The sequence below is a fragment of the Ranitomeya imitator genome, chromosome 2, assembly GCF_032444005.1.
Source record: "Ranitomeya imitator isolate aRanImi1 chromosome 2, aRanImi1.pri, whole genome shotgun sequence".
NCBI classification, from domain to species: domain Eukaryota; kingdom Metazoa; phylum Chordata; class Amphibia; order Anura; family Dendrobatidae; genus Ranitomeya; species Ranitomeya imitator.
Genome location: NC_091283.1, coordinates 688,874,665 through 688,900,819, shown reverse-complemented (window position 1 = coordinate 688,900,819; position 26,155 = coordinate 688,874,665). Strand labels below are relative to the sequence as shown.

Below are 26,155 nucleotides of genomic sequence, written 5' to 3'. Positions count from 1 at the left end.
GATATTGTTAATGATATCGTTGCAACATCACGTTTTTTTGTGACGTAGCAACGATCCCGCTAACAATCTCGTTATGTTTGACAGCGACCAACGATCAGGCCCCTGCTGGGTGATCATTGGCTGTGGGGAATGATCAGGACCTTTTTTTGGTCGCTGATCACCCGCTGTCATCGCTGGATCGGCGAGTGTGACGCCGATCCAGCGATGTGTTCACTTGTAACCAGGGTAAACATCGGGTTACTAAGCACAGGGCCGCGCTTAGTAACCCGATATTTACCCTGGTTACCATTGTAAAAGTAAAAAAAAACAAACAGTACATACTTACATTCTGATGTCTGTCACATCCCCCGGCGTCAGCTTCCCTGCACTGACTGTGAGCGCCGGCCGGAAAGCAGAGCACAGCGGTGACGTCACCGCTGTGCACTGGTTTACGGCCGGCGCTGCCTGACACAGTCAGTGCAGGAAGCTGATGCCGGGGAATGTGACAGACATCAGAATGTGAGTATGTAGTGTTTTTTTTTTTTAACTTTTACAATGGTAAGCAGGGTAAATATCGGGTTACTAAGCGCGGCCCAATATTTACCCTGGTTACCTGGGGACTTCGGCATCGTTGAAGACAGTTTCAATGATGCCGAAGTCTTTCCCCGGATCGTTGGTCGCTGGAGAGAGCTGTCTGTGTGACAGCTCCCCAGCGACCACACGACTTACCAACGATCATGGCCAGGTCGTATCGCTTGTCGTGATCGTTGGTAAGTCGTTTAGTGTAACGGTACCTTTAGGAATCAAGCTGATTGGGTATTGCTGGAGGATAGCTTTTATGCTTTTTTGATCAAAATACTGTCATTCAAGCACCCTGTGTTATTTACATGTACAATTACTATTTATTTAATTATTGCAGGGTATTTGCTCATTATTTTTTATCCTAGATTTTATGTATACCGTAAATGGATATGAATAGTAATTTTAATACAGAGATTTTTGACTCAAATGTGGAGCAGTTCTGTATCACTTGTGGAATTTCCTGCGTATGCATTATTGATTTTACTTTAGATTGCAGAATTGATAATTTGGCTTCAATGCCAAAGTCTTTAATCTGTTGTGGATTTTATCTGCCAACTGCTGCAATTAAATCCTGTGTGGGTCTTTATAAGAAGCACATTGACAGGATATGAGGACACTGTAGCAGAGGAGGTGTATAAATTAAGCCCATACTTTAACCAAGAGAACAGGTTTCACCTGCTTAGGCCAGATTAACACACCCTTGTATAGTCCAAGTACAGACCATGATGCTTGGACCAGCCAAGGGTCTCCTGACTGTAAGGCTACTTTCACACTAGCGTTTTCTGCAATCCATCACAATGCGTCGTTTTGCAGAAAAAACGCATCCTGCAAAAGTGCTTGCAGGATGCGTTTTTTCCCCATAGACTTGTATTGATGACGCATTTGCGAAGGATTGCCACACGTCGCATCCGTCGAGCGACGGATGCGTCGTGCTTCTGCGGACCGTCGGGAGCAAAAAATGCTACATGTAACGCCCCCACCTCCCAGCACCTTACAATGGGGCAGCGGATGTGCCAGAGAAATGAAACCGTTGCCTCCATTGTGCAATGCGCTAAACGCCAGCGTCGGAATCTCTCCCCGACGTATTGCGACGGGGAGATTCCGACGCTAGTGTGAAAGTAGCCTAACTTGACAACATCATATACTACTATGATGCTGTCAAACCACAAAACATGGATATGTGAGTCTGACCTTAAGCTTTTGGTGTAGATGAGCCCAATTATAATGTGTGTGGTGCCATTTGTGCCCATGTAACGGAACTGTTTGCGGAGTTATGTTTTTCATGTCTTAAATGTTTTCTCTCTCGTAGTATTTTCTTGATGGATTTTGGTAATGTTCTGTATACTATTTTTCATTTTTCTGCCTCACGATTAAATGATACCATTTCTTTCAGGAGGCACAAAAAGTTGCAAATACAGTCAGTACCCAGGGAACTGATGGAGACTACAAGCCAACAGATGAAAAAGAAGAGATTGCTGTTGCGGAGGTGGGCTGGATGACATCTGTAAAAGACTGGGCGGGTGTGATGATTTCGGCTCAGACGTTAACAGGTCGTGTGTTGGTAAGTGTACTTGGCCCTGCTAATATTTCTTAAAATGTCGCCTTTAAAATGTTCTAATATAGCAAATTTTCAAAAGTTTAAAACAAAGATTTTTTGATGGTAGGACTTTGCAACTTCTGTCAAACTAACCACTATAAGCCGGAGCCTCAGAGGGCAGACTTGTTCCAACATAAATTAAACACAATGAATGTGTCTCTCAGATGAAAAGTTTACCTAGGCATCAACAAGTCATAAAGGAAACAGTTTTTCTGTTTAGAGTGTCTTTTTACTTATTTTTTATCCATTGATTTTTATTTTCCCCAGTTTTTTCCATATTACATCAAATCTTGAGTAATAATCTTACACTAAATTTGAACTCGGAAAAACAATGTAAAGTCACTGTATAATGTTTCTTAGGGTGCATCTAGACTAGATGATTATCAGAATACTTGTTCCCGATAATCAGCCTGTCTAAAAACACTGGCAATCAGCCAGACAAATAGAAAATGACTTTTAATCATGCATGCAACCAAATGATGAATTCTTTACATTAGTTGTAGTATCTACTGCAGCAGTCATGCTCAGTAAAATCCATTCTGGCCATCAATACATATCAGTCATAGTTCATGCTTTTTAGAATTTGGATTCAATACACAAGACATCACTCTAAACATAAAGGAAGAGACTGACTTCAAAGAATTGTCCATGAGTTATTATGGCATTTATTACATAACACAAATTTTCCATGCCTGTAAAATAATATAAATGAATAATAAAAATAGTTATGTGCATAAGTACTTTTAAATACCAGTAGTTCTTCTCACATTTATTGCCTGGGAATCTTGTCTCACTTGTAACATAAGCTGTCAGGTCCCATAAAGAAAGTATTTTATTGTACATGAATAGAGATGGGCGAACCCAAATAGTAAAGTTCATCGTCCATACCGAACACCTCCTGTTCGGGCACGGACACTGAAAATGGACTTCACCAGCCAGCGTAAACTCGCAGCTATGATCAGAGGTATAAGTAGTAATAATAATCTTTATTTATATAGCGGCAACATATTCCGCAGCGCTTTACAGTTTTAAACACAACAGTCATAAGTAACATTGTTAACAATACAATAATTAAAGCAAAATAAGACAACCTCAGCTCGTGAGAGCTTACAACCTACAATGAGGTGGGGAAGATACAAAGTACAGATGTATATTTACAATGATGTATTTACAATGATGGCCCAGCCATCTTCAGGGGGTGGGGGATAGATTGAGATAGTGAATGGGCTACACACACACAAACATAAAATGACTTTGATTAGGGAACGTGATAGGCCGCTCTGAACAAATGTGTTTTGTATACGGTTTACCTACGGTCACTGGCTTGGGCTTATGGGACTACTCTCATTAGCCTACACCTGCTGCTGCTGCTGCTAATAACAGCGAGAGGAGGAACGACTGATGGGGAAAATTCCCCAGTCAGCACCTGCACTCTAAATAAATAATAAAAAAGGCGTGGGTTCCCCTGTATCTACTATATAATTGTCTAAGGGTCACTTCCGTCTTTCTGTCTGTCTGTCACGGATATTCATTGGTTGCGGCCTCTGTCTGTCATGGAAATCCAAGTCGCTGATTGGTCATGGCAAAACGCCCATGACCATTGCCATGACCAATAAGCGACGGCCATAGTCTGGCAGCGAAATGGCCGCTGCTTTACTGCCCTGCAGTCAGTGCTGAGCGCTCACACAGGGTTAATGCCAGCGTTAACGGACCACGGTGTAACGCACTCCGTTAACGCAGCTATTTACCCTGTGTGACCAACTTTTTACTATTGATGCTGTGTATGCAGCATCAATAGTAAAAAGATCTAATGTTACAAATAATAATAATAAAAAAAAAAGGTTATTCTCACCTTCCGAGGTCGCGCGCTGTCCTCGGCAGTGCAAGTGGCAAGTTCCGGTGCCAAGGATGCTATGCGAGAAGCACCTGCCATGACATCACGATCATGTGACCGCGACGCCATCACAGGTCCTGCGCTCATACCAACCCTGGATCGGAAGCTGCTGCGTGCACCGCACACAGGCGCCAGGACTTCAAGGGGCCTTACAAAGGTGAGTATTTTGTTTATTTTTTATTTTAAGTCTTTTTTAACCACTCATATAGTAACCACATTGCTATATACTATGTTGGCTGTTACATACTGCGTGGGCTCTGTTATATACTACATCTCTGTGCTATATACTATGTAGCTTGGCAATACACAACGTGACTGTGCAATATACAACGTTACTGTCCAATATACTACGTGGCTGTGCAAAAATACTACATGCTCTGTGTTATATACTACGTAGCTGTGCAATATACTATGTGGCTATGTCGGTTCTGTTATATACTACGTCTACGTCGACTGTGCAATATACTACGTGGCTCTGTTATATACTACGTGGCTGTGCAATATACTACGTAGCTATGCAATATACTACATGCCTCTATAAAATACTACGTGGCTCTGCTATATACTACGTGGCTCTGCTATATACTATGTCGCTGACCAATATACTACATAGCTGTGCAATACACTACGTAGCTGTGTAATACACTACGTGACTGTGTTATATACTACGTGGCTGGGCAATATACTACGTGCCTGTGCAATATACTACATGGCTCTGCTATATACTACGTCGCTGACCAATATACTACATAGCTGTGCAATACACTACGTAGCTGTGCAATACACTACGTGACTGTGTTATATAGTATGTGGCTCTACAATATACTACGTGGCTATGTTATATACTACGTGGCTCTGCTATATACTACGTGGCTGACCAATATACTACATAGCTGTGCAATACACTACGTGGCTATTTTATATGCTACATGGCTGTGCAATATACTATGTGGCTGTGTCGGTTCTGTTATATACTACGTCGACTGTGCAATATACTACGTGGCTCTGTTATATACTATGTGGCTGTGCAATATACTACGTGCCTCTACAATATACTACGTGGCTATGTTATATACTACGTGGCTCTGCTACATACTACGTCGCTGACCAATATACTACATAGCTGTGCAATACACTACGTAGCTGTGCAATACACTACGTGACTGTGTTATATACTACGTGGCTCTACAATATACTACGTGGCTATGTTATATACTACGTAGCTCTGCTATATACTACGTGGCTGACCAATATACTACATACCTGTGCAATACACTATGTGGCTATGTTATATACTACGTGGCTGTGTTATATACTACGTAGCTATGTTATATACTATGTCAGTTGTGTTATATACTACGTCACTGTGCAATATAGTACGTAGCCTGTGCTATATACTACCTACATATTCTAGAATACCCAATAGGTTAGAATCGGGCCACCATCTAGTTTCTGATAACCAGCAAAGCAAAACTGACCGCTGGGGGCTGCAACCCTCAGCTGTCAGCGTTAGCAAGGCTGGTTATAAAGAATAGAGGCATCCCCATTCTGTTTTTTAAATTATTTTAATAAATAATTTAAGAAAATGACATGGGATTCCCCCCATTTTTGACAACCAGCCTTGATAAAGCAGACAATTGGGGGCTGGTATTCTCAGGCTGGTAATGGGCCATTGATATTGGGCCCCCCAGCCGAAAAACAGCAGCCCGCAGCCTTCCAGAAAAGGCGCATCTACTAGATGCTCCAATTCTGGCGCTTTGCCCAGCTCTTCCCACTTGCCCTGTAGTGGTGGCAAGTTGGGTTCATATTTGTCGGGTTGATGTCACCTTTTTATTGTTTGGTGACATCAAGCCCATGACTTCATAATGGAGAGGCGTCTATAAGACACATATCCATAACTAATCCTATAGTTATATTGTAAACAAACACACAGACCAAGAATAAAGTCCTTTCATTGAAAGAATGACACAGACTCCTTTAATGATTCTAAATTAAATCATTCTCATGTCATCGCCCATTCTACTGAATCCCATGTCTCCTATAATAAAACAAAAATAAAAAACAACCATATCCCTAACCTGTTCATCATCCTGTCCCATGCTGAAATCCTTGTCTGTGGATAAACAGTTTTCAACCTGGACGGTGCCAAGATGCGACCGTCCAGGCTGAGAACCTCCGATGAATGAGCTGCATCAGTGACTAGCGCTGACGTCATCGAGGTTACCACCAGTCATTGAGGTTGCGTTCTCAGCCGGGCCTCTGAACTGCTGTCATTCTTTCAATTAAAGGACTTTATTCTTGCTGTGTGTTTATTTACAATATAACTATAGGATTAGTAATCGATAGGTGTCTTATAGACGACTCTCCATTACTAAGCCGATGGATACTCCCATTAGACGCTCCTGCTCTCGCTCCTTTTAGAGGCATTAGACTGATGAGAGCAGTAGTCCCAGCCAGTGACCGGAGGTAAATGTTATGCCATCAGAAACATTGTTTGCATGATAGCGTGGCAAACACTGAATGTTCGGGCCCTCCATTCAAGTGAATGGGGTCTGGGTCTGGGTACTGTTCTGGTATCCGAACCCAAATGTTTTTTTAAATGTTCAGCCGAACCCACCAACCCCAAACATCCAGGGCTCTGCCCATCTCTATAAGTTAAGCATCTTCTTATCATCAATGACTTGTATGTATATACTGCACCAAAGAGATTTTTTAGATTTAAGATATACAACTGCTTCTCATAAAATTAGAATATCATCAAAAAGTTAATTTATTTCACTTCTTTAATACAGAAAGTGAAACTCATATTAAATAGAGTCATTGCAAACAAAGTAATCTATTTCAAGTGTTTATTTCTGTTAATGTTGCTGATTATAGCTTACAGACAATGAAAACTCAGAAGTCATTATCTCAGTAAATTAGAATAATTAACAAAAAACACTGTACTGGGAACAGGGAAGGGGATTAATGGTGCCTCACCGGAATCCAGATGAACACAGGTACCAGGAACAAGTGGCTGGATACCACTAATTAGCAATAGCAAAGGAAGGAAAAAAGTTCCAGCACTAGGCGTCTCTTCATTAAAATCTTCAATATTTTATTTTCATGTCAAGACCAAAACATCATATGGGGATGTAGCCCCTAAAATGCCTGATGCATTTTGAACAAAGTTGTTCTGTCCTCACTAGCTGAGGCAGGCTCATACGTAGCTATACAGTCAGCTAAACCGCTATACCGGGGTCCAATAAGGAGACTGTGGTTGAGTCTGTGCTTTATTAAACGTAGTGGTATATTGATGCGGTGAAACTGTGAACAATGATATACATAGAATCAGTGCAGGTATAGAACAGATACATAATACACATGATATACATTATGCATAACATTTAGAAAGCTAGTGACTAAACTGGGAGCACAACTGGCTAGGCTAGGCTAATATAGAGCAGAAATATCTACGGAAAGCATAAAGACATACCGGCAATGCAATCGCAAGGGGGATGAAGTGAAGCGTCTTTCCTGAAGGCAGACTGAAGAAAGTGAAAGGAAAAATGGAGGGAAATGGAGGCTGAGCTACCATAATGCATTGCAAAGGAGGAGGAGAATCAGACATGGATAATACAAAAACAAGATTGAACTGCCAACATAACTCTGACCACTAGAGGGAGCCAAAGCATCACAAATGAATAAAGGCATGAATATATCAATACTGTATACTGAGGAAACTGCAATTATGCAAGCAAATAATCGGGGGTAGCAAATTGGATGGCGGAGACAGAACAAAAGTTCTTAATCATAGGCATATAAACAATACATAAAAAACATCCTTATATACCTATTCTATTAAGTGAAGCCATGTACACCTTTTACTTGACATGATTGATTCACATTCATTACAAATTCAAATATAAGACACCCTACCAAATGATTAAGAACTTTGTTCGAAATGCGTCAGGCGTTTTCGGGGCTACGTCCCCATATGATGTTTTATTCTTAACATGAAAATAAAATATTGAAGATTTTAATGACGAGACGCCTGGTGCTGGAACCTTTTTTATTCCTTTGCTATTAATAAAAAAAAAAAGCTGCAAAGGCTTCCTAAGCATTTAAAAAGGTCCCTCAGTCTGTTTCAGTAGGCTCCACAATCATGGGGAAGACTGCTGGCTTTACAGATGTCCAGAAGGTAGTCACTAACACACTCCACAAGGAAGGTAACCCACAAAAGATCATTGCTAAAGAAGCTGACTGTTCAGAGTGCTGTATCCAAGCATATTAATGGAAAATTGAGGTGAAAGGAAAAAGTGTGGTAGAAAAAGGTGCACAAGAAACCAGGATAACCGCAGTTTTGAAAGGCCATTCAAAAATTTGGTGGCTATTCAAAAGGAGTGTACTGCTGCTGGAGTCATTGTTTCAAGAGCCACCACACACATATCCAAGACATGGGCTATAAGTGTTGCATTCCTTGTATCAAGCCACTCATGACCAAAAGACAAAGCCAGAAGAGTCTTACCTGGGCCAAGGAGAAAAAGAATTGTTGCTTTCAGATTAAAGTAAATTTTGCATTTCATTTGGAAATGTAGGTCCCAGAGTCTGGAGGAAAAGTGGAGAGGCACACAATCCAAGGAGTCATGTCATCTGCAGGTGTAGGTCCACTGTGTTTTATCAAGACCAAAGTGAGCGCAGCCATCTACCAGGAACATTTAGTGCACTTTATACTTCCATCTGCCGACAAGCTTTTTGGAGATGGAAATGTCATTTTCCAGCAGGACTTGGCACCTGTCCACACTGCCAAAAGTACCAAAGCTGCGCCTCTTGCCTGAACAGTCACAGTGCAGAGAGCCGGAAGATGGGGATGCTGATGAGTCTGGAGCAGAGAAGTAGCCATCAAGGAGAAGTGCGTATTTCATTTTTTTATGTTTGGAGAAATATATGGGGCCCATTCTGTAAGGAGCAATATATGGGGCCCATCATATACTGGGGCATTATATGGTGCACATTCTGCATGGAGCATTTTATAGGACCCATTATATACTAGACCATTATATGGGGCCCATTGTGTATGGGGCAATATATGGAGCCCATCATATCCTGGAGCATATATGGGGCCCATTCTGCACGGAGCACTATATGGTGCCCATTATGTATGGAGCATTATATAGGGCCAATCATACACTGTATGTAGCATAATATGGAGCCCATTACATATGGAGCATTATATAGGGCTCTTCATATAACTGGAGCATTATATGGGGCCCATTATATACTGGAGGATTATATGGGGCCCATTCTGCATGTAGCATTATATGAGGCCCATTATGTATGGAGCATTATATGGGGTCCATTATATATGGAGCAATATATGGGCCCATCATATACTGGAGCATTATATGGTGCCCTTTATGTTTGGAGCATTATATGGGGCCCATTATAAATGGAGGAATATATTATTATTATTATTATTATACATTTTTATAGCGCCATTTATTCCATGGCGCTTTACATGTGAATACGGGCAAATATAGACAAATACATTAAACATGAGCAGATAACAAGGCACACGAGTACATAAGGAGGGAGGACCCTGCCCGCGAGGGCTCACAGTCTGCAGGGGGTGGGTGAGGATACACTAGATATATGGGGCTCATTGTATACTTTATGGAGCATTATATGGGGCACATCATGTATGGAGCACTATATGGGGTCCATTATATATGGAACAATATATGGGGCTCAATATTCTGTATGGAGCAATATATGGAGTCCATTATACTGAATGGAGCAATATATGGGGCTCATTATTTTGTATGGAGCACTATATGGTGCCCATAATACTGTATGGCGCAATATGTAAGGCTCATTATTCTATATGGAGCACTATGTGGTGTCCATAATACTGTATGGAGGACTATACTGCCCAGTTTCTGAGCTATTGTAGAATTTACAATAGATATCACTCATGTAATGTAAGAAGTAAGTGAAATCTTTAGTATTGTACTATACCTATATTTCTCTGCTGTACCTATTCATCAGGAATCGTGGTATGTGTTACAGGTGTCCACTGAGACTATTTTGCCCGGGGCCCACAAAATGCTGTAGCCGGTCCTGGCAGCACCACTAACCACCTCTCAAGAAGTGGTGGACAGGACTGTAGAGCTGTGCAGTCTGTGATAAATGCTTCACTAACAATAGCAGGAGAACCTGTCATACTTGCGTTTATTTGTGAAAAAAAACGGAAATTTGGCGAAAATTTTGAAAATTTAGCAATTTCCCAACTTTGAATTTTTATGCCCTTAAATCACAGAGTTATGTCACACAAAATACTTAATAAGTAACATTTCCCACATGTCTACTTTACATCAGCACAATTTTGGAACCAAATTTTTTTTTGTTAGGGAGTTATAAGGGTTAAAGTTGACCAGCAATTCATTTAAACACCATTTTTTTTTAGGGACCACATCTCATTTGAAGTCATTTTGAGGGGTCTACATGATAGAAAATACCCAAGTGTGACACCATTCTAAAAACTGCACCCCTCAAGGTGCTCAAAACCACATTCAAGAAGTTTATTAACCCTTCAGGTATTTAACAGGAATTTTTGGAATGTTTTGAAAAAAATGAACATTTAACTTTTTTTCACAAAAAATTTATTTTAGCTCCAATTTGTTTTATTTTACCAAGAGTAACAGGAGAAATTGGACCCCAAAAGAGGTTGTACAATTTTTTATGAGTACGCTGATACCCCATATGTGGGGTTAAACCACTGTTTGGGTGCATGGCAGAGCTCGGAAGGGAATGAGCGCCGTTTGACTTTTCAATGCAAAATTGACTGGAATTGAGATGAGACGCCATGTCGTGTTTGGAGAGCCCCTGATGTGCCTAAACATTGGAACCCCCCACAATTGACACCATTTTAGAAAGTAGACCACCTAAAGAACTTATCTAGGTGTGTGGTGAGCACTTTGACACACCAAGTGCTTCACAGAAGTTTATAATGTAGAGCCATAAAAATAAAAAATCATTTTTTCACAAAAATGATCTTTTCGCCCCTAATTTTTTTATTTTCCCAAGGGTAACAGAAGAAATTGGACCACAATAGTTGTTGTGCAATTTGTCCTGAGTACGCTGGTACCCCATATGTGGGAGAAAACTTCTGTTTGGGCGCATGGCAGAGCTCGGAAGGGAAGGAGCACCGTTTGGAATGCAGACTTAGATGGAATGATCTGCATGTGTCACATTGCGTTTGTAGAGCCCCTGATGTACCTAAACAGTAGAAACTCGCTAAAAGTGACCCCATATTGGAAACTAGACCCCCCAAGGAACTTATCTAGATGTGTTGTGAGAAGTTTGAACCCCCAAGTGTTTCACTACAGTTTATAACACAGAGCCGTGAAAATAGAAAATCATTTTTTTCCCACAAAAATGATATTTTAGCCCCTCAAATTTTTATTTTCCCATGGGTAACCAGAGAAATTGCACCCCAAAAGTTGTTGTCCAATTTGTCCTGAGTATGCTGATACCCCATATGTTGGGGTAAACCCCTATTTTGGCGCATGGGAGATCTCAGAAGGTAAGGAGCACTGTTTTACTTTTTCAACGCAGAATTTGCTGGAATTGAGATCGGACGCCATGTCGCGTTTGGAGAGCTCCTGATGTGTCTAAACAGTGGAAACCACCCAATTCTAACTGAAACCCTAATCCAAACACACCCCTAACCCTAATCCCAACCCTAACCATAACCCTAACCACACCCCTAACCCGAGCATGCCCCTAATCCTAATCCCAACCACTTTTATAGCGGGGTTTTTAACGGATTTTTATGATTGGCAGCCGTCACACATGAAGAAAAAAGATGATTTTTATTGCAAAAAATAGTTTTTGCATCTCCACATTTTGAGAGCTATACTTTTTCCATATTTTGGTCCACAGAGTCATGTGAGGTCTTGTTTTTGTGACGAGTTGACGTTTTTATTGGTACCATTTTCAGGCACGTGATATTTTTTTGATTGCTTTTTATTCCGATTTTTGTGAGGCAGAATGAACAAAAACCTGCAATTCGTGAATTTCTTTTGGGGGGGGGGGGCATTTATACTGTTCCACGTTTGATAAAATTGATAAAGCAGTTTCATTCTTCGGGTCAGTACTATTACAGTGTTACCTCATTTATAGTTTATTTTATGTTGGTGCTTTTATACGCTAAAATCTATTTTATATAAAAAATAATTATTTTTGCATCGCTTTATTCTGAGGACTATAACTTTTTTATTTTTTTCCTGATGATGCTGTATAGCAGCTCGTTTTTTGAGGGACAAGATGACGTTTTCAGCGGTACCATGTTTATTTATATCCGTCTTTTTGATCGCGTGTTATTCCACTTTTTGTTCGGCGGTATGATAATAAAGCGTTGTTTTTTGCTTCTTTTTTTACGGTGATCACTGAAGAGGTTAACTAGTGGGACAGTTTTATACGTTGGGTCGTTACGGACGCGACAATACTAAATATGTGTACTTTTATTGCTTTTTTTATTTAGACAGAGAAATGTATTTATTGGAACAATATTTTTTTTAAAAAACACACAAATAGTCAGCTCACTTGGAAATCTGCCACCTCTCATCTGTTCCTGCATGGAGGTAGGAGCACACAGTCCACAGGAGAAAATATGATAAATCCAGCAGGAAATTCAAGTAAAAATTCTTCTTTATTTCTTCATATTTAAAATATAAATAATGGTGAACCACTCAAAAAGTATTACACAGCATCACGCATAAAAAGTTCATGGAGTGGCAGCGTTATTCCGACGTGTTACGACTTGATGTCTTAATCATGGCTAATTTTTTTTTTCATTATTTAGGATTTTTTTTTACACATATAAATTTTTTTTTTTTACTTTATACATCACAGTATAGTGTCATATCGCTGATCTGACACTTTGCAATGCACTGTGTCAGATCAGCGAACTGACAGGCACTGCAGAAGGCTTGCTGTCACCTGCTCTGAGCAGGCGCTTGCAAGCCACCTCCCTGCAGGACCCGGAAGGAGCCTCGCGGCCATTTTGAATCCGGGGCCTGCAGAGAGGAGGAGGTAGGAGACCCTCTGAACAATGCGATCACATTGCGTTGTTCCGAGGGTCTCAGGGAAGCACGCAGGGAGCTCCCTTCCTGCGCGATGCTTCCCTATGCCGCCGGAATGCTGCGATCATGTTTGATCGCAGTGTTCCAGGGGTTAATGTGCCGGAAGTGGTCCGTGACCGCTCCTGGCACATAGTGCCTGATGTCAGCTGTAATAATCAGATGACACCCGGCGGCGATCGGCTGCGCTGCCCCCGTGAGCACGGTTGATCGCCTATGTCGTACTATTCCGTCCATGGGAAGTAGGGCCCAGGTCACATGGACGGAATAGTATGTCTAATGGAAGAATGGTGTTAATGAGTGCCCTCTGATCCTTAGTATGGTCTTTGGATGGAATAAGTCATGTGCCAGTCCTCTGTACTGACCACACATATATTTATACACATAAATGAGATATCCTCTGAGACAACTTTTTCTATGCTAAACAAGCCCAACTTTTCAAACGTTTCATCATACGAGAGGCCTTCCATCCCATGTAGTAATCTAGTTGCTCACCTTTGAACTGACTCTAACTTCTGAACATCCTTTTTAAAATGTGGAGCCCAAAACTGGATCCCATATTCTAGATGTGGCCTCACCAGTGATTTTTAAAGGAGTAACAATACATAGAGGTTGCGGGATTATATCTCTCTTTTTATACACCCTAAAATCTTGTTTGCTTTTGCAGCTGCTGCTTAACATTGAGTACTGCTGCTCAGCTTACTTGTAACCAAGTCCCTCTCCTGTTCTGTAGTCCTGAGTATACTTCCAATTAATGTACATGCAGCAATAGGATTACTCCGTCATATGTGCATTACTTTATATTTATCTACATTAAACCTCATTTGACAAGTGTTTGCCCATTCAGTCATCGTATCCAGATCGTTTTGTAATATTTTAATATCCTACATAGTTTGGTGTCATCAGCAAAGACTGACACTTTACTCTCAATCCCATCCACAAGGTCATTAATAAAGAGGTTAGAAAGAATCGGTCCTAGCACAGATCCCTGTGGTACTCTACTGCTGACTATAGCCCGTTTAGAGAACGTACCATTTATGACGACTCTTTGTTTCCTGTCTTTTAGCCAATTCCTTACCCATCTGCATATAGTTTCCCCGAGTCCCTGCTTTTGTAACTTCAGTATAAGGCTGTTATGTGGAATGCTATCAAATGTCTTTGCAAAGTCCAAATATATCAAATGAGCCGCATTATAAACATCCAGATTTGAACTTACATAGAAACATAGAAACCCAACATGTTAGTTAGACACGACATATTCTTCATGAATCCATGCTGGATGCCAGTTATTATATTACTAGATGGCAGCCCGATTCTAAAGAATCGGGAGTCTAGAATCCATATATACTTTATTTATTCAAATGTAAGAATAATACAATTAATAAATAATAGTAAGAAAGAACAAAAATAATAGGCAGTATATGGAGAAAACACCAAACAAAAGTTCAAAATTGGTGTGAAAATGTCACTGAACCACTTCACAACTAAATATATATAGTTTTGGTAAATGGTATTATCATTTTTTTGACGAAATTCGGCAGGAGCTTGAAGAGCAACGTCACTGGGCCCGCCTCCACGCAGTAGAAACTTGCTGTGAGGTAAAAATTCAAAAATCACACCAAAATGGCGGGCGGAGTGTGTCACAGTACGGCACGTTTCTGATTGGTCGCTCGCAGCAGGCGGCAACCAATCAGACACTGGACACTGTTGACGTCACTTATCTCCGGACATTAGCTCCGGACATTAGCTCCGGACATTAGCTCCGGACATTATCTCCGCACATTAGCTCCGGACATTAGCTCCGGACATTAGCTCCGGACAAAGCCACGGAAGTTGGCACAAATTGCAGGAAGTAGTATTCTAGGCAATAAATCTACGGACATTAGCTCCGGACATTAGCTCCGGACATTAGCTCCGGACAAAGCCACGGAAGTTGGCACAAATTGCAGGAAGTAGTATTCTAGGCAATTATATATTAGATTCTCTACAATATATTTCTGCAGGTCGTCTCTTATAATGCCCTCAAAAACTTTGCACACTATTGAGTTCAGACTTACGTGATAGTAGTTGCTTGGATCCACCTTCTTACATTTCTTAAATATTAGTACCACATCAGCCATCCTCCAATCCTGTGGTACCACCCCTGTTACAAAAGAGTCTAAGATTATGAAATACAGTGGTGTGTCAATTACTGAGCTCAATTCCCTCAATATCAGTGGATGAATGCCATCTGGATCGGGGACAGAGCTGGACTGGGACAAAAAAAGCACCCCTGCCACACAAAACCCACCAGCTCACATACTCAAACACTCCCCACCCCAATCAGTGAATTTTGCTGTACTTTGTCATGCTCTTCAACAATCCTCTTAAAGGAGTTATTTGAAAAGCCATGTGAATGGCACAACAGTGCGCATGGTCGACCACAGCTCCATTACATGGTGCTCTTTAGAGCTCCAGTTCTTGGGATTATGAGGATCACCAAAAAAGAACACATTCAAGAAAAAACACCAAAAACAGGCAAAGATGCTTACCTGTCTAAACAGGCCTCAATACAAATGCACAAGCAGGGTGCAGCGGACCCAAACAAAATAGCAAATGCACAGGTGCAATACCTAATGAAACAGCCAGCCTTCAATAAGGGTTTGGCCTTGTGGTACACCAATGCACTAAGATAAAATACTCCGTATGTGGCGTGTTCACACAAGGAATACAAAGCATCTGGCTACAGCCTATTAATAACGCCCTATGGCGGGCTGCCCAGTGCTAAAAAACATCCTGTGCGAACAGAGGCCACAGTGTACAGAACAATTCGGGCCCAGCTGCACCCTGCAAGAAATATACGTGCAAAAAAACATATAAATATATGTAAGGTCTTAGTTGATATTAGGGCCATAATATGGAAGCTGGCAACCCACGCCAAGGGTCCTTACGTATTGCCAGTCCTACTCTAACATGAAAAACACCAAAAAAGGACACATTCAAGAAAAATCACCAAAAACAGGCAAAGATGCTTACCTGTCTAAACAGGCCTCAATACAAATGCACAAGCAGGGTGCAGCGGACCCAAACAAAATAGCAAATGCACAGGTGCAATACCTAATGAAACAGCCAGCCTTCAATAAGGGTTTGGCCTTGTGGTACACCAATGCACTAAGATAAAATACTCCGTATGTGGCGTGTTCACACAAGGAATACAAAGCATCTGGCTACAGCCTATTAATAACGCCCTATGGCGGGCTGCCCAGTGCTAAAAAACATCCTGTGCGAACAGAGGCCACAGTGTACAGAACAATTCGGGCCCAGCTGCACCCTGCAAAAAATATACGTGCAAAAAAACATATAAATATATGTAAGGTCTTAGTTGATATTAGGGCCATAATATGGAAGCTGGCAACCCACGCCAAGGGTCCTTACGTATTGCCAGTCCTACTCTAACATGAAAAACACCAAAAAAGGACACATTCAAGAAAAAACACCAAAAACAGGCAAAGATGCTTACCTGTCTAAACAGGCCTCAATACAAATGCACAAGCAGGGTGCAGCGGACCCAAACAAAATAGCAAATGCACAGGTGCAATACCTAATGAAACAGCCAGCCTTCAATAAGGGTTTGGCCTTGTGGTACACCAATGCACTAAGATAAAATACTCCGTATGTGGCGTGTTCACACAAGGAATACAAAGCATCTGGCTACAGCCTATTAATAACGCCCTATGGCGGGCTGCCCAGTGCTAAAAAACATCCTGTGCGAACAGAGGATCCCAGCGGTTGGACCCCAGCAATTGGAAAGTTATTAGGATAGGGGATTGCTTGGCATAATCCATTTAAATGGGTTTTTCAATATATATTTTTTATTTTCCCATAGGAATGCTGGAAATAATAGACCAGTATTGACCTTCCCAAAGTCCAATTTCGCCTCTCCAAGAACAGTACAGGACAGGAGGAGTGGTACTGTGCAGTGTATATATACAGGACAGGAGGAGTGGTACTGTGCAGTGTATACAGTGGGGCAAAAAAGTATTTAGTCAGTCAGCAATAGTGCAAGTTCCACCACTTAAAAAGATGAGAGGCGTCTGTAATTTACATCATAGGTAGACCTCAACTATGGGAGACAAACTGAGAAAAAAAATCCAGAAAATCACATTGTCTGTTTTTTTAACAATTTATTTGCATATTATGGTGGAAAATAAGTATTTGGTCAGAAACAAACAATCAAGATTTCTGGCTCTCACAGACCTGTAACTTCTTCTTTAAGAGTCTCCTCTTTCCTCCACTCATTACCTGTAGTAATGGGACCTGTTTAAACTTGTTATCAGTATAAAAAGACACCTGTGCACACCCTCAAACAGTCTGACTCCAAACTCCACTATGGTGAAGACCAAAGAGCTGTCAAAGGACACCAGAAACAAAATTGTACCAGGCTGGGAAGACTGAATCTGCAATAGCCAACCAGCTTGGAGTGAAGAAATCAACAGTGGGAGCAATAATTAGAAAATGGAAGACATACAAGACCACTGATAATCTCCCTCGATCTGGGGCTCCACGCAAAATCCCACCCCGTGGGGTCAGAATGATCACAAGAACGGTGAGCAAAAATCCCAGAACCACGCGGGGGGACCTAGTGAATGAACTGCAGAGAGCTGGGACCAATGTAACAAGGCCTACCATAAGTAGCACACTACGCCACCATGGACTCAGATCCTGCAGTGCCAGACGTGTCCCACTGCTTAAGCCAGTACATGTCCGGGCCCGTCTGAAGTTTGCTAGACAGCATTTGGATGATCCAGAGGAGTTTTGGGAGAATGTCCTATGGTCTGATGAAACCAAACTGGAACTGTTTGGTAGAAACACAACTTGTGTTTGGAGGAAAAAGAATACGGAGTTGCATCCATCAAACACCATACCTACTGTAAAGCATGGTGGTGGAAACATCATGCTTTGGGGCTGTTTCTCTGCAAAGGGGCCAGGACGACTGATCCGGGTACATGAAAGAATGAATGGGGCCATGTATCGTGAGATTTTGAGTGCAAACCTCCTCCCATCAGCAAGGGCATTGAAGATGAAACGTGGCTGGGTCTTTCAACATGACAATGATCCAAAGCACACCGCCAGGGCAACGAAGGAGTGGCTTCGTAAGAAGCATTTCAAGGTCCTGGAGTGGCCTAGCCAGTCTCCAGATCTCAACCCTATAGAAAACCTTTGGAGGGAGTGTTAGGGGTCGAGTTCCCGCTTCTGCACAGGGGGAATCTCGGGCCACCTCCGCTGCGGTCTCCCATTCTTGTCCAGCCGCAGTGGAGTCTGCTCAGCAACGACGTCGGTCCCAGCGTCTTGCTCATTCTCACTCTGTTCTGAGAGTTACTGCTGCTTCTCCAGTCTCTGCTATTAAAGTCTGTGCTGGTCAGCAGCGAGCGGACTTCTCTGGGACTAAGTCCTTGTCTGCACGTACTGAGCATGCCCAGCGTAAGGTCTCCCGTTGGAGATCGAGGGTCATGTGCTCAGGCTCTGCAGCACATTCCATTGGTCCTCTTGGCAGGTCCTAGAAGGGCAAAAGTGCTGTGGCCACTTCCTGTGCTGCTGCTATATAAACTGCGCATGACCGCACGGCCATGCGCTAGTATTGTCAAACAATTGCTAATGTGTGTATGTTGTGAGTGCAAGTCGTCCTTGGATACCCCTACCCTATAGTATGACTGTTCGCGGAAGGTGTATGGCTGCTACCTAGCATCCTACAGCACTAGTCACACATTATAGCGTCCAGTTGCTGTGACCGCCAGTACGGCGCCGTGCACTTCCTCTGTGCTTTCCTTACCCAAGCCTGGGTGGTTAGTGGCATTCGTCAGTGCGGCACTGCATGCTCTTCTGTTTCATTTCACACCCAGTTGCGGTGTTGCGCGAGCAAGGGTCTAATCGGACTTCAATCCCAGTTGGGGTTGAGTTCGCTGACTACTTGCTCGCGCTTTAGGTGCGGTACCGCGGTCCTGTGCCTTAACAGGATTGCTTCTTTCACGCTGGGTGAGGTTAACCCATGCGTGTATACTCTAGTGTACCGCCATATAGTCTGCTAATTGCTAGCAGCAGGTTTTCACCTGCACGGTGGACCCCGGACTGCGAACGCATCTATACCATCTGTCTTGGTGCGTTCCGCCAGTCCTAACAGGGAGTTGAAAGTCCGTGTTGCCAAGCGAAAAGCCAAAAACCTCACTGCTCTAGAGGAGATCTGCATGGAGGAATGGGCCAACATACCAACAACAGTGTGTGGCAACCTTGTGAAGACTTACAGAAAACGTTTGACCTCTGTCATTGCCAACAAAGGATATATTACAAAGTATTGAGATGAAATTTTGTTTCTGACCAAATACTTATTTTCCACCATAATATGCAAATAAATTGTTAAAAAAACAGACAATGTGATTTTCTGGATTTTTTTTTCTCAGTTTGTCTCCCATAGCTGAGGTCTACCTATGATGTAAATTACAGACGCCTCTCATCTTTTTAAGTGGTGGAACTTGCACTATTGCTGACTGACTAAATACTTTTTTGCCCCACTGTAAATCTATATCTCACCACCATATACAGTCATGGCCAAAAGTATTGACACTCCTGCAATTCTGTCAGATAATACTCATTTTCTTCCTGAAAATGATTGCAAACACAAATTATTTGGTATTATTATCTTCATTTAATTTGTCTTAAATGAAAAAACACAAAAAGAATTGTCCTAAAGCCAAATTGAACATAAAACATAAAAAAGGGGGTGGACAAAAGGATTGGCGCTGTTTGAAAAATCATGTGATGCTTCTCTAATTTGTGTAATTAACAGCACCTGTAACTTACCTGTGGCACCTAACAGGTGTTGGCAATAACTAAATCATGCTTGCAGCCAGTTGACATGTATTAAATTGACTCAACCTCTGTCCTGTGTCCTTGTGTGTACCACATTGAGCATGGAGAAAAGAAAGAAGACCAAAGAACTGTCTGAGGACTTGAGAAACCAAATTGTGAGGAAGCATGAGCAATCTCAAGGCTACAAGTCCATCTCCAAAGACCTGAATGTTCCTGTGTCTACCGTGCGCAGTGTCATCAAGAAGTTTAAAGCCCATGGCACTGTGGCTAACCTCCCTAGATGTGGACGGAAAAGAAAAATTGACAAGAGATTTCAAAGCAAGATTGTGCGGATGTTGGATAAAGAACCTCGACTAACATCCAAACAAGTTCAAGCTGCCCTGCAGTCCGAGGGTACAACAGTGTCAACCTGTACTATCCGTCGGCGTCTGAATGAAAAGGGACTGTATGGTAGGAGACCCAGGAAGACCCCACTTCTTACCCCGAGACATAAAAAAGCCAGGATGGAGTTTGCCAAAACTTACCTAAAAAAGCCTAAAACGTTTTGGAAGAATGTTCTCTGGTCAGATGAGACAAAAGTAGAGCTTTTTGGGCAAAGGCATCAACATAGAGTTTACATGAGAAAAAAGAGGCATTCAAAGAAAAGAACACGGTCCCTACAGTCAAACATGGTGGAGGTTCCCTGATGTTTTGGGGTTGCTTTACTGCCTCTGGCACTTGACTGCTTGACCGTGTGCATGGCATTATGAAGTCTGAAGACTACCAACAAATTTTGCAGCATAATGTAGGGCCCAGTGTGAGAAAGCTGGGTCTCCCTCAGAGGTCATGGGTCTTCCAGCAGGACAATGACCCAAAACACACTTCAAAAAGCACTAGAAAATGTTTTGAGAGAAAGCACTGGAGACTTCTAAGGTGGCCAGCAATGAGTCCAGACCTAAATCCCATAGAACACCTGTGGAGAGATCTAAAAATGGCAGTTTGGAGAAGGCACCCTTTAAATAACAAGGACCTGGAGCAGTTTGCCAAAGAAGAATGGTCTAAAATTCCAGCAGAGCATTGTAAAAAACTCATTGATGGTTACCGGAAGCGGTTGGTTGCAGTTATTTTGGCTAAAGGTTGTGCAACCAAGTATAAGGCTGAGGGTGCCAATACTTTTGTCTGGCCCATTTTTGGAGTCTTGTGTGAAATGATCAATGTTTTGCTTTTTGCTTCATTCTCTTTTGTGTTTTTTCATTTAAGACAAATTAAATGAAGATAATAATACCAAAGAATTTGTGTTTGCAATCATTTTCAGGAAGAAAATGAGTATTATCTGACAGAATTGCAGGGGTGTCAATACTTTTGGCCATGACTTTATACTCTGAGACAATAGTCATATATTAATTCAAATACATATTTTGGCTTTTTATTAGTGGTAAATGACTTTATATGCTTGCTATTTGTCTGCCTGACTTTTTGTTAAATTATCTATGGCAGTATAGTCCCTTGTTTTTGGATTTTGTACCCTTCTTTACATGTAAAAAAAGTGTTTATTAACATCTTTTATGTAATTTTGCTAAATAAAAATATTGTTTTTACATTAGTACCATAGTGGAGATCATTCAATTTAATTGGTCACGCTAAGTGTGAGATATTAGAGTCATAAACGATGCAGAGCTACAGTGCAGTGATCCAGAGTGATTCTGGGATTTGTGATAGCATGCTCCCTGAGAACTTAAGGGTTAGCTTTTGTCATAGATTCCTGCTTTTATCCCTGAGAAGGCCTGCTAACTATTCTCCCCATTGCCAGTTATAGTTCTCCTAGTACTCGTTCACATGAGTTTGTCTACATTTATCCTGCTTGTAGTTACTTGTTTTGACCTTAAACCTTATTCTGACTATCCCGCCTGTCTGATGTTTCTACTCTTGTTCCCAAACTCCTGGTTTTGACATGGCTTCCCTACCATCCCTTTCAAGTTAGCTCCACTGGTCAGGTTAATATAGTTCACAAAACCTCATGACATTCACAAATAAAGTGCTATATCTTCCAAAATTAGTACTTCTAGTGTTTCAGCAGTAGCCATTCCTGAATCTCCTGGTGCATTTTGGCAGATACAAGTCCCATATTGTCCTAGATAATGCAGTTAGTATTAGTTTACCATTGCTTCTGCTGTCAGTTTATCATGACATTTAGGAGGGAATAATGGTGTGCACTCAGGTCATAGACAGGGAGGTGCTGGTAAAACTGACCTTGCGGCCAAAATAATCATGTATCGAAAATTACCGCACACTCAGAATTGGTATGATGCAAAAAGTATTCAACAAGTTTATTCAGGATAACAAAAAGTTGCCACAGAAAAATACGTGCAGATAGAAACCCAACGTTTCGACCCTCCCGGGTAGGGTTGAGCGAAACGGGTCGTTCATTTTCAAAAGTCGCCGACTTTTGGCAAAGTCGGGTTTCATGAAACCCGATCCGACCCCTGTGCGTGGTCGGCCATGCGGTACGCGACTTTCGCGCCAAAGTCGCGTTTCAATGACGCGAAAAGCGCCATTTCTCAGCCAATGAAGGTGAACGCAGAGTGTGGGCAGCGTGATGACATAGGTCCTGGTCCCCACCATCTTAGAGAAGGGCATTGCAGTGATTGGCTTGCTGTCTGCGGCGTCACAGGGGCTATAAAGGGGCGTTCCCGCCGACCGCCATCTTACTGCTGCTGATCTGAGCTTAGGGAGAGGTTGCTGCCGCTTCGTCAGAAGCAGGGATAGTGTTAGGCAGGGTCCATTAACCACCAAACCGCTTGTGCTGTAGCGATTTCCACTGTCCAACACCACCTTCGGTGTGCAGGGACAGTGGAAGCTACATTTTTTTTTTTCTCAGCGCTGTAGCTCATTGGGCTGCCCTAGAAGGCTCCCTGATAGCTGCATTGCTGTGTGTACGCCGCTGTGCAAACCAACTGCTTTTTTCAAAGCACAAATCCTGTTGTTCTGCACAGCTATCTTGTTTGTTTGTCCACACTTTTTATTTAATTTGTGCATCAGTACACTCCTTATTGCTGCCTGCCATACCTGGCTGAGATTACTGCAGGGAGATAGTAATTGTAGGACAGTCCCTGTTTTTTTTTTTTTTTTTTTGTGGGAGATTAAGATTGGCATTTCTGCGAGAGTGCCATCCCTGTCTGTGCCATCTCTCACTCAGTGGGCCATAGAAAGCCTATTTATTTTTTTGCTTGATTTGGGTTCTAAAATCTACCTGAAAAAATCACTACATCAATCAGTGGGAGAAAAATATTGGCCTCTGGGCTTGTGTGCCACTCCTGACTCCTGTGTGTGCCATCTCTCACTCAGTGGGCCATAGAAAGCCTATTTATTTTTTTGCTTGATTTGGGTTCTAAAATCTACCTGAAAAAATCACTACATCAATCAGTGGGAGATAAATATTGGCCTCTGGGCTTGTGTGCCACTCCTGACTCCTGTGTGTGCCATCTCTCACTCAGTGGGCCATAGAAAGCCTATTTATTTTTTTGCTTGATTTGGGTTCTAAAATCTACCTGAAAAAATCACTACATCAATCAGTGGGAGAAAAATATTGGCCTCTGGGCTTGTGTGCCACTCCTGACTCCTGTGTGTGCCATCTCTCACTCAGTGGGCCATAGAAAGCCTATTTATTTTTTTGCTTGATTTGGGTTCTAAAATCTACCTGAAAAAATCACTACATCAATCAGTGGGAGATAAATATTGGCCTCTGGGCTTGTGTGCCACTCCTGACTCCTGTGTGTGCCATCTCTCACTCAGTGGGCCATAGAAAGCCTATTTATTTTTTTGCTTGATTTGGGTTCTAAAATCTACCTGAAAAAATCACTACATCAATCAGTGGGAGATAAATATTGGCCTCAGGGCTTGTGTGCCACTCCTGACTCCTGTGTGTGCCATCTCTCACTCAGTGGGCCATAGAAAGCCTATTTATTTTTTTGCTTGATTTGGGTTCTAAAATCTACCTGAAAAAATCACTACATCAATCAGTGGGAGAAAAATATTGGCCTCTGGGCTTGTGTGCCACTCCTGACTCCTGTGTGTGCCATCTCTCACTCAGTGGGCCATAGAAAGCCTATTTATTTTTTTGCTTGATTTGGGTTCTAAAATCTACCTGAAAAAATCACTACATCAATCAGTGGGAGATAAATATTGGCCTCTGGGCTTGTGTGCCACTCCTGACTCCTGTGTGTGCCATCTCTCACTCAGTGGGCCATAGAAAGCCTATTTATTTTTTTGCTTGATTTGGGTTCTAAAATCTACCTGAAAAAATCACTACATCAATCAGTGGGAGAAAAATATTGGCCTCAGGGCTTGTGTGCCACTCCTGACTCCTGTGTGTGCCATCTCTCACTCAGTGGGCCATAGAAAGCCTATTTATTTTTTTGCTTGATTTGGGTTCTAAAATCTACCTGAAAAAATCACTACATCAATCAGTGGAAGAAAAATATTGGCCTCTGGGCTTGTGTGCCACTCCTGACTTCTGTGTGTGCCATCTCTCACTCAGTGGGCCATAGAAAGCCTATTTATTTTTTTGCTTGATTTGGGTTCTAAAATCTACCTGAAAAAAATCACTACATCAATCAGTGGGAGATAAATATTGGCCTCTGGGCTTGTGTGCCACTCCTGACTCCTGTGTGTGCCATCTCTCACTCAGTGGGCCATAGAAAGCCTATTTATTTTTTTGCTTGATTTGGGTTCTAAAATCTACCTGAAAAAATCACTACATCAATCAGTGGGAGATAAATATTGGCCTCAGGGCTTGTGTGCCACTCCTGACTCCTGTGCGTGCCATCTCTCACTCAGTGGGCCATAGAAAGCCTATTTATTTTTTTGCTTGATTTGGGTTCTAAAATCTACCTGAAAAAATCACTACATCAATCAGTGGGAGAAAAATATTGGCCTCTGGGCTTGTGTGCCACTCCTGACTCCTGTGTGTGCCATCTCTCACTCAGTGGGCCATAGAAAGCCTATTTATTTTTTTGCTTGATTTGGGTTCTAAAATCTACCTGAAAAAATCACTACATCAATCAGTGGGAGATAAATATTGGCCTCTGGGCTTGTGTGCCACTCCTGACTCCTGTGTGTGCCATCTCTCACTCAGTGGGCCATAGAAAGCCTATTTATTTTTTTGCTTGATTTGGGTTCTAAAATCTACCTGAAAAAATCACTACATCAATCAGTGGGAGAAAAATATTGGCCTCAGGGCTTGTGTGCCACTCCTGACTCCTGTGTGTGCCATCTCTCACTCAGTGGGCCATAGAAAGCCTATTTATTTTTTTGCTTGATTTGGGTTCTAAAATCTACCTGAAAAAATCACTACATCAATCAGTGGGAGATAAATATTGGCCTCTGGGCTTGTGTGCCACTCCTGACTCCTGTGTGTGCCATCTCTCACTCAGTGGGCCATAGAAAGCCTATTTATTTTTTTGCTTGATTTGGGTTCTAAAATCTACCTGAAAAAATCACTACATCAATCAGTGGGAGATAAATATTGGCCTCAGGGCTTGTGTGCCACTCCTGACTCCTGTGTGTGCCATCTCTCACTCAGTGGGCCATAGAAAGCCTATTTATTTTTTTGCTTGATTTGGGTTCTAAAATCTACCTGAAAAAATCACTACATCAATCAGTGGGAGAAAAATATTGGCCTCTGGGCTTGTGTGCCACTCCTGACTCCTGTGTGTGCCATCTCTCACTCAGTGGGGCATAGAAAGCCTTTTTTTTTTTTTTATTTGGTTTCTAAATTGTCCTTGAAAAAATCATTTTATTTTATTTGGTTTCTAAATTCTTCCTGAAAAAATCATTTTATTTTATTTTGTTTCTAAAGTCTCCCTGAAAAAAATAAATAAATAAATAAAACAGTGGGAGATTAATATTGCCCTTTCTGCTTGTGTGCCAGTCTTGACTCCTGGGTGTGGCATCTCTCTCTCTCTCTCTCTCTCAAATTGTGGGCCATAGAAAGCCTATTTATTTTTTTGCTTGATTTGGGTTCCAAAATCTACCTGAAAAAATCACTACATCAATCAGTGGGAGAAAAATATTGGCCTCTGGGCTTGTGTGCCACTCCTGACTCCTGTGTGTGCCATCTCTCACTCAGTGGGGCATAGAAAGCCTTTATTTATTTATTTT

The 26,155-nt window shown here is 41.9% G+C and overlaps 1 protein-coding gene across 8 annotated transcripts in view; it reads left to right on the top strand.

Annotated features, from left to right (window-relative positions):
- KCNMA1 (potassium calcium-activated channel subfamily M alpha 1) overlaps positions 1-26,155 on the top strand; it is a 1,262,580-nt gene that overhangs the window by 415,246 nt on the left and 821,179 nt on the right. For all 8 annotated transcript variants that reach the window (XM_069753065.1, XM_069753070.1, XM_069753069.1 and 5 more), the window contains exon 2: positions 1,955-2,122. In XM_069753065.1, the coding sequence (XP_069609166.1) occupies positions 1,955-2,122 (168 nt within the window). The remainder of the gene's footprint in view (positions 1-1,954; positions 2,123-26,155) is intronic.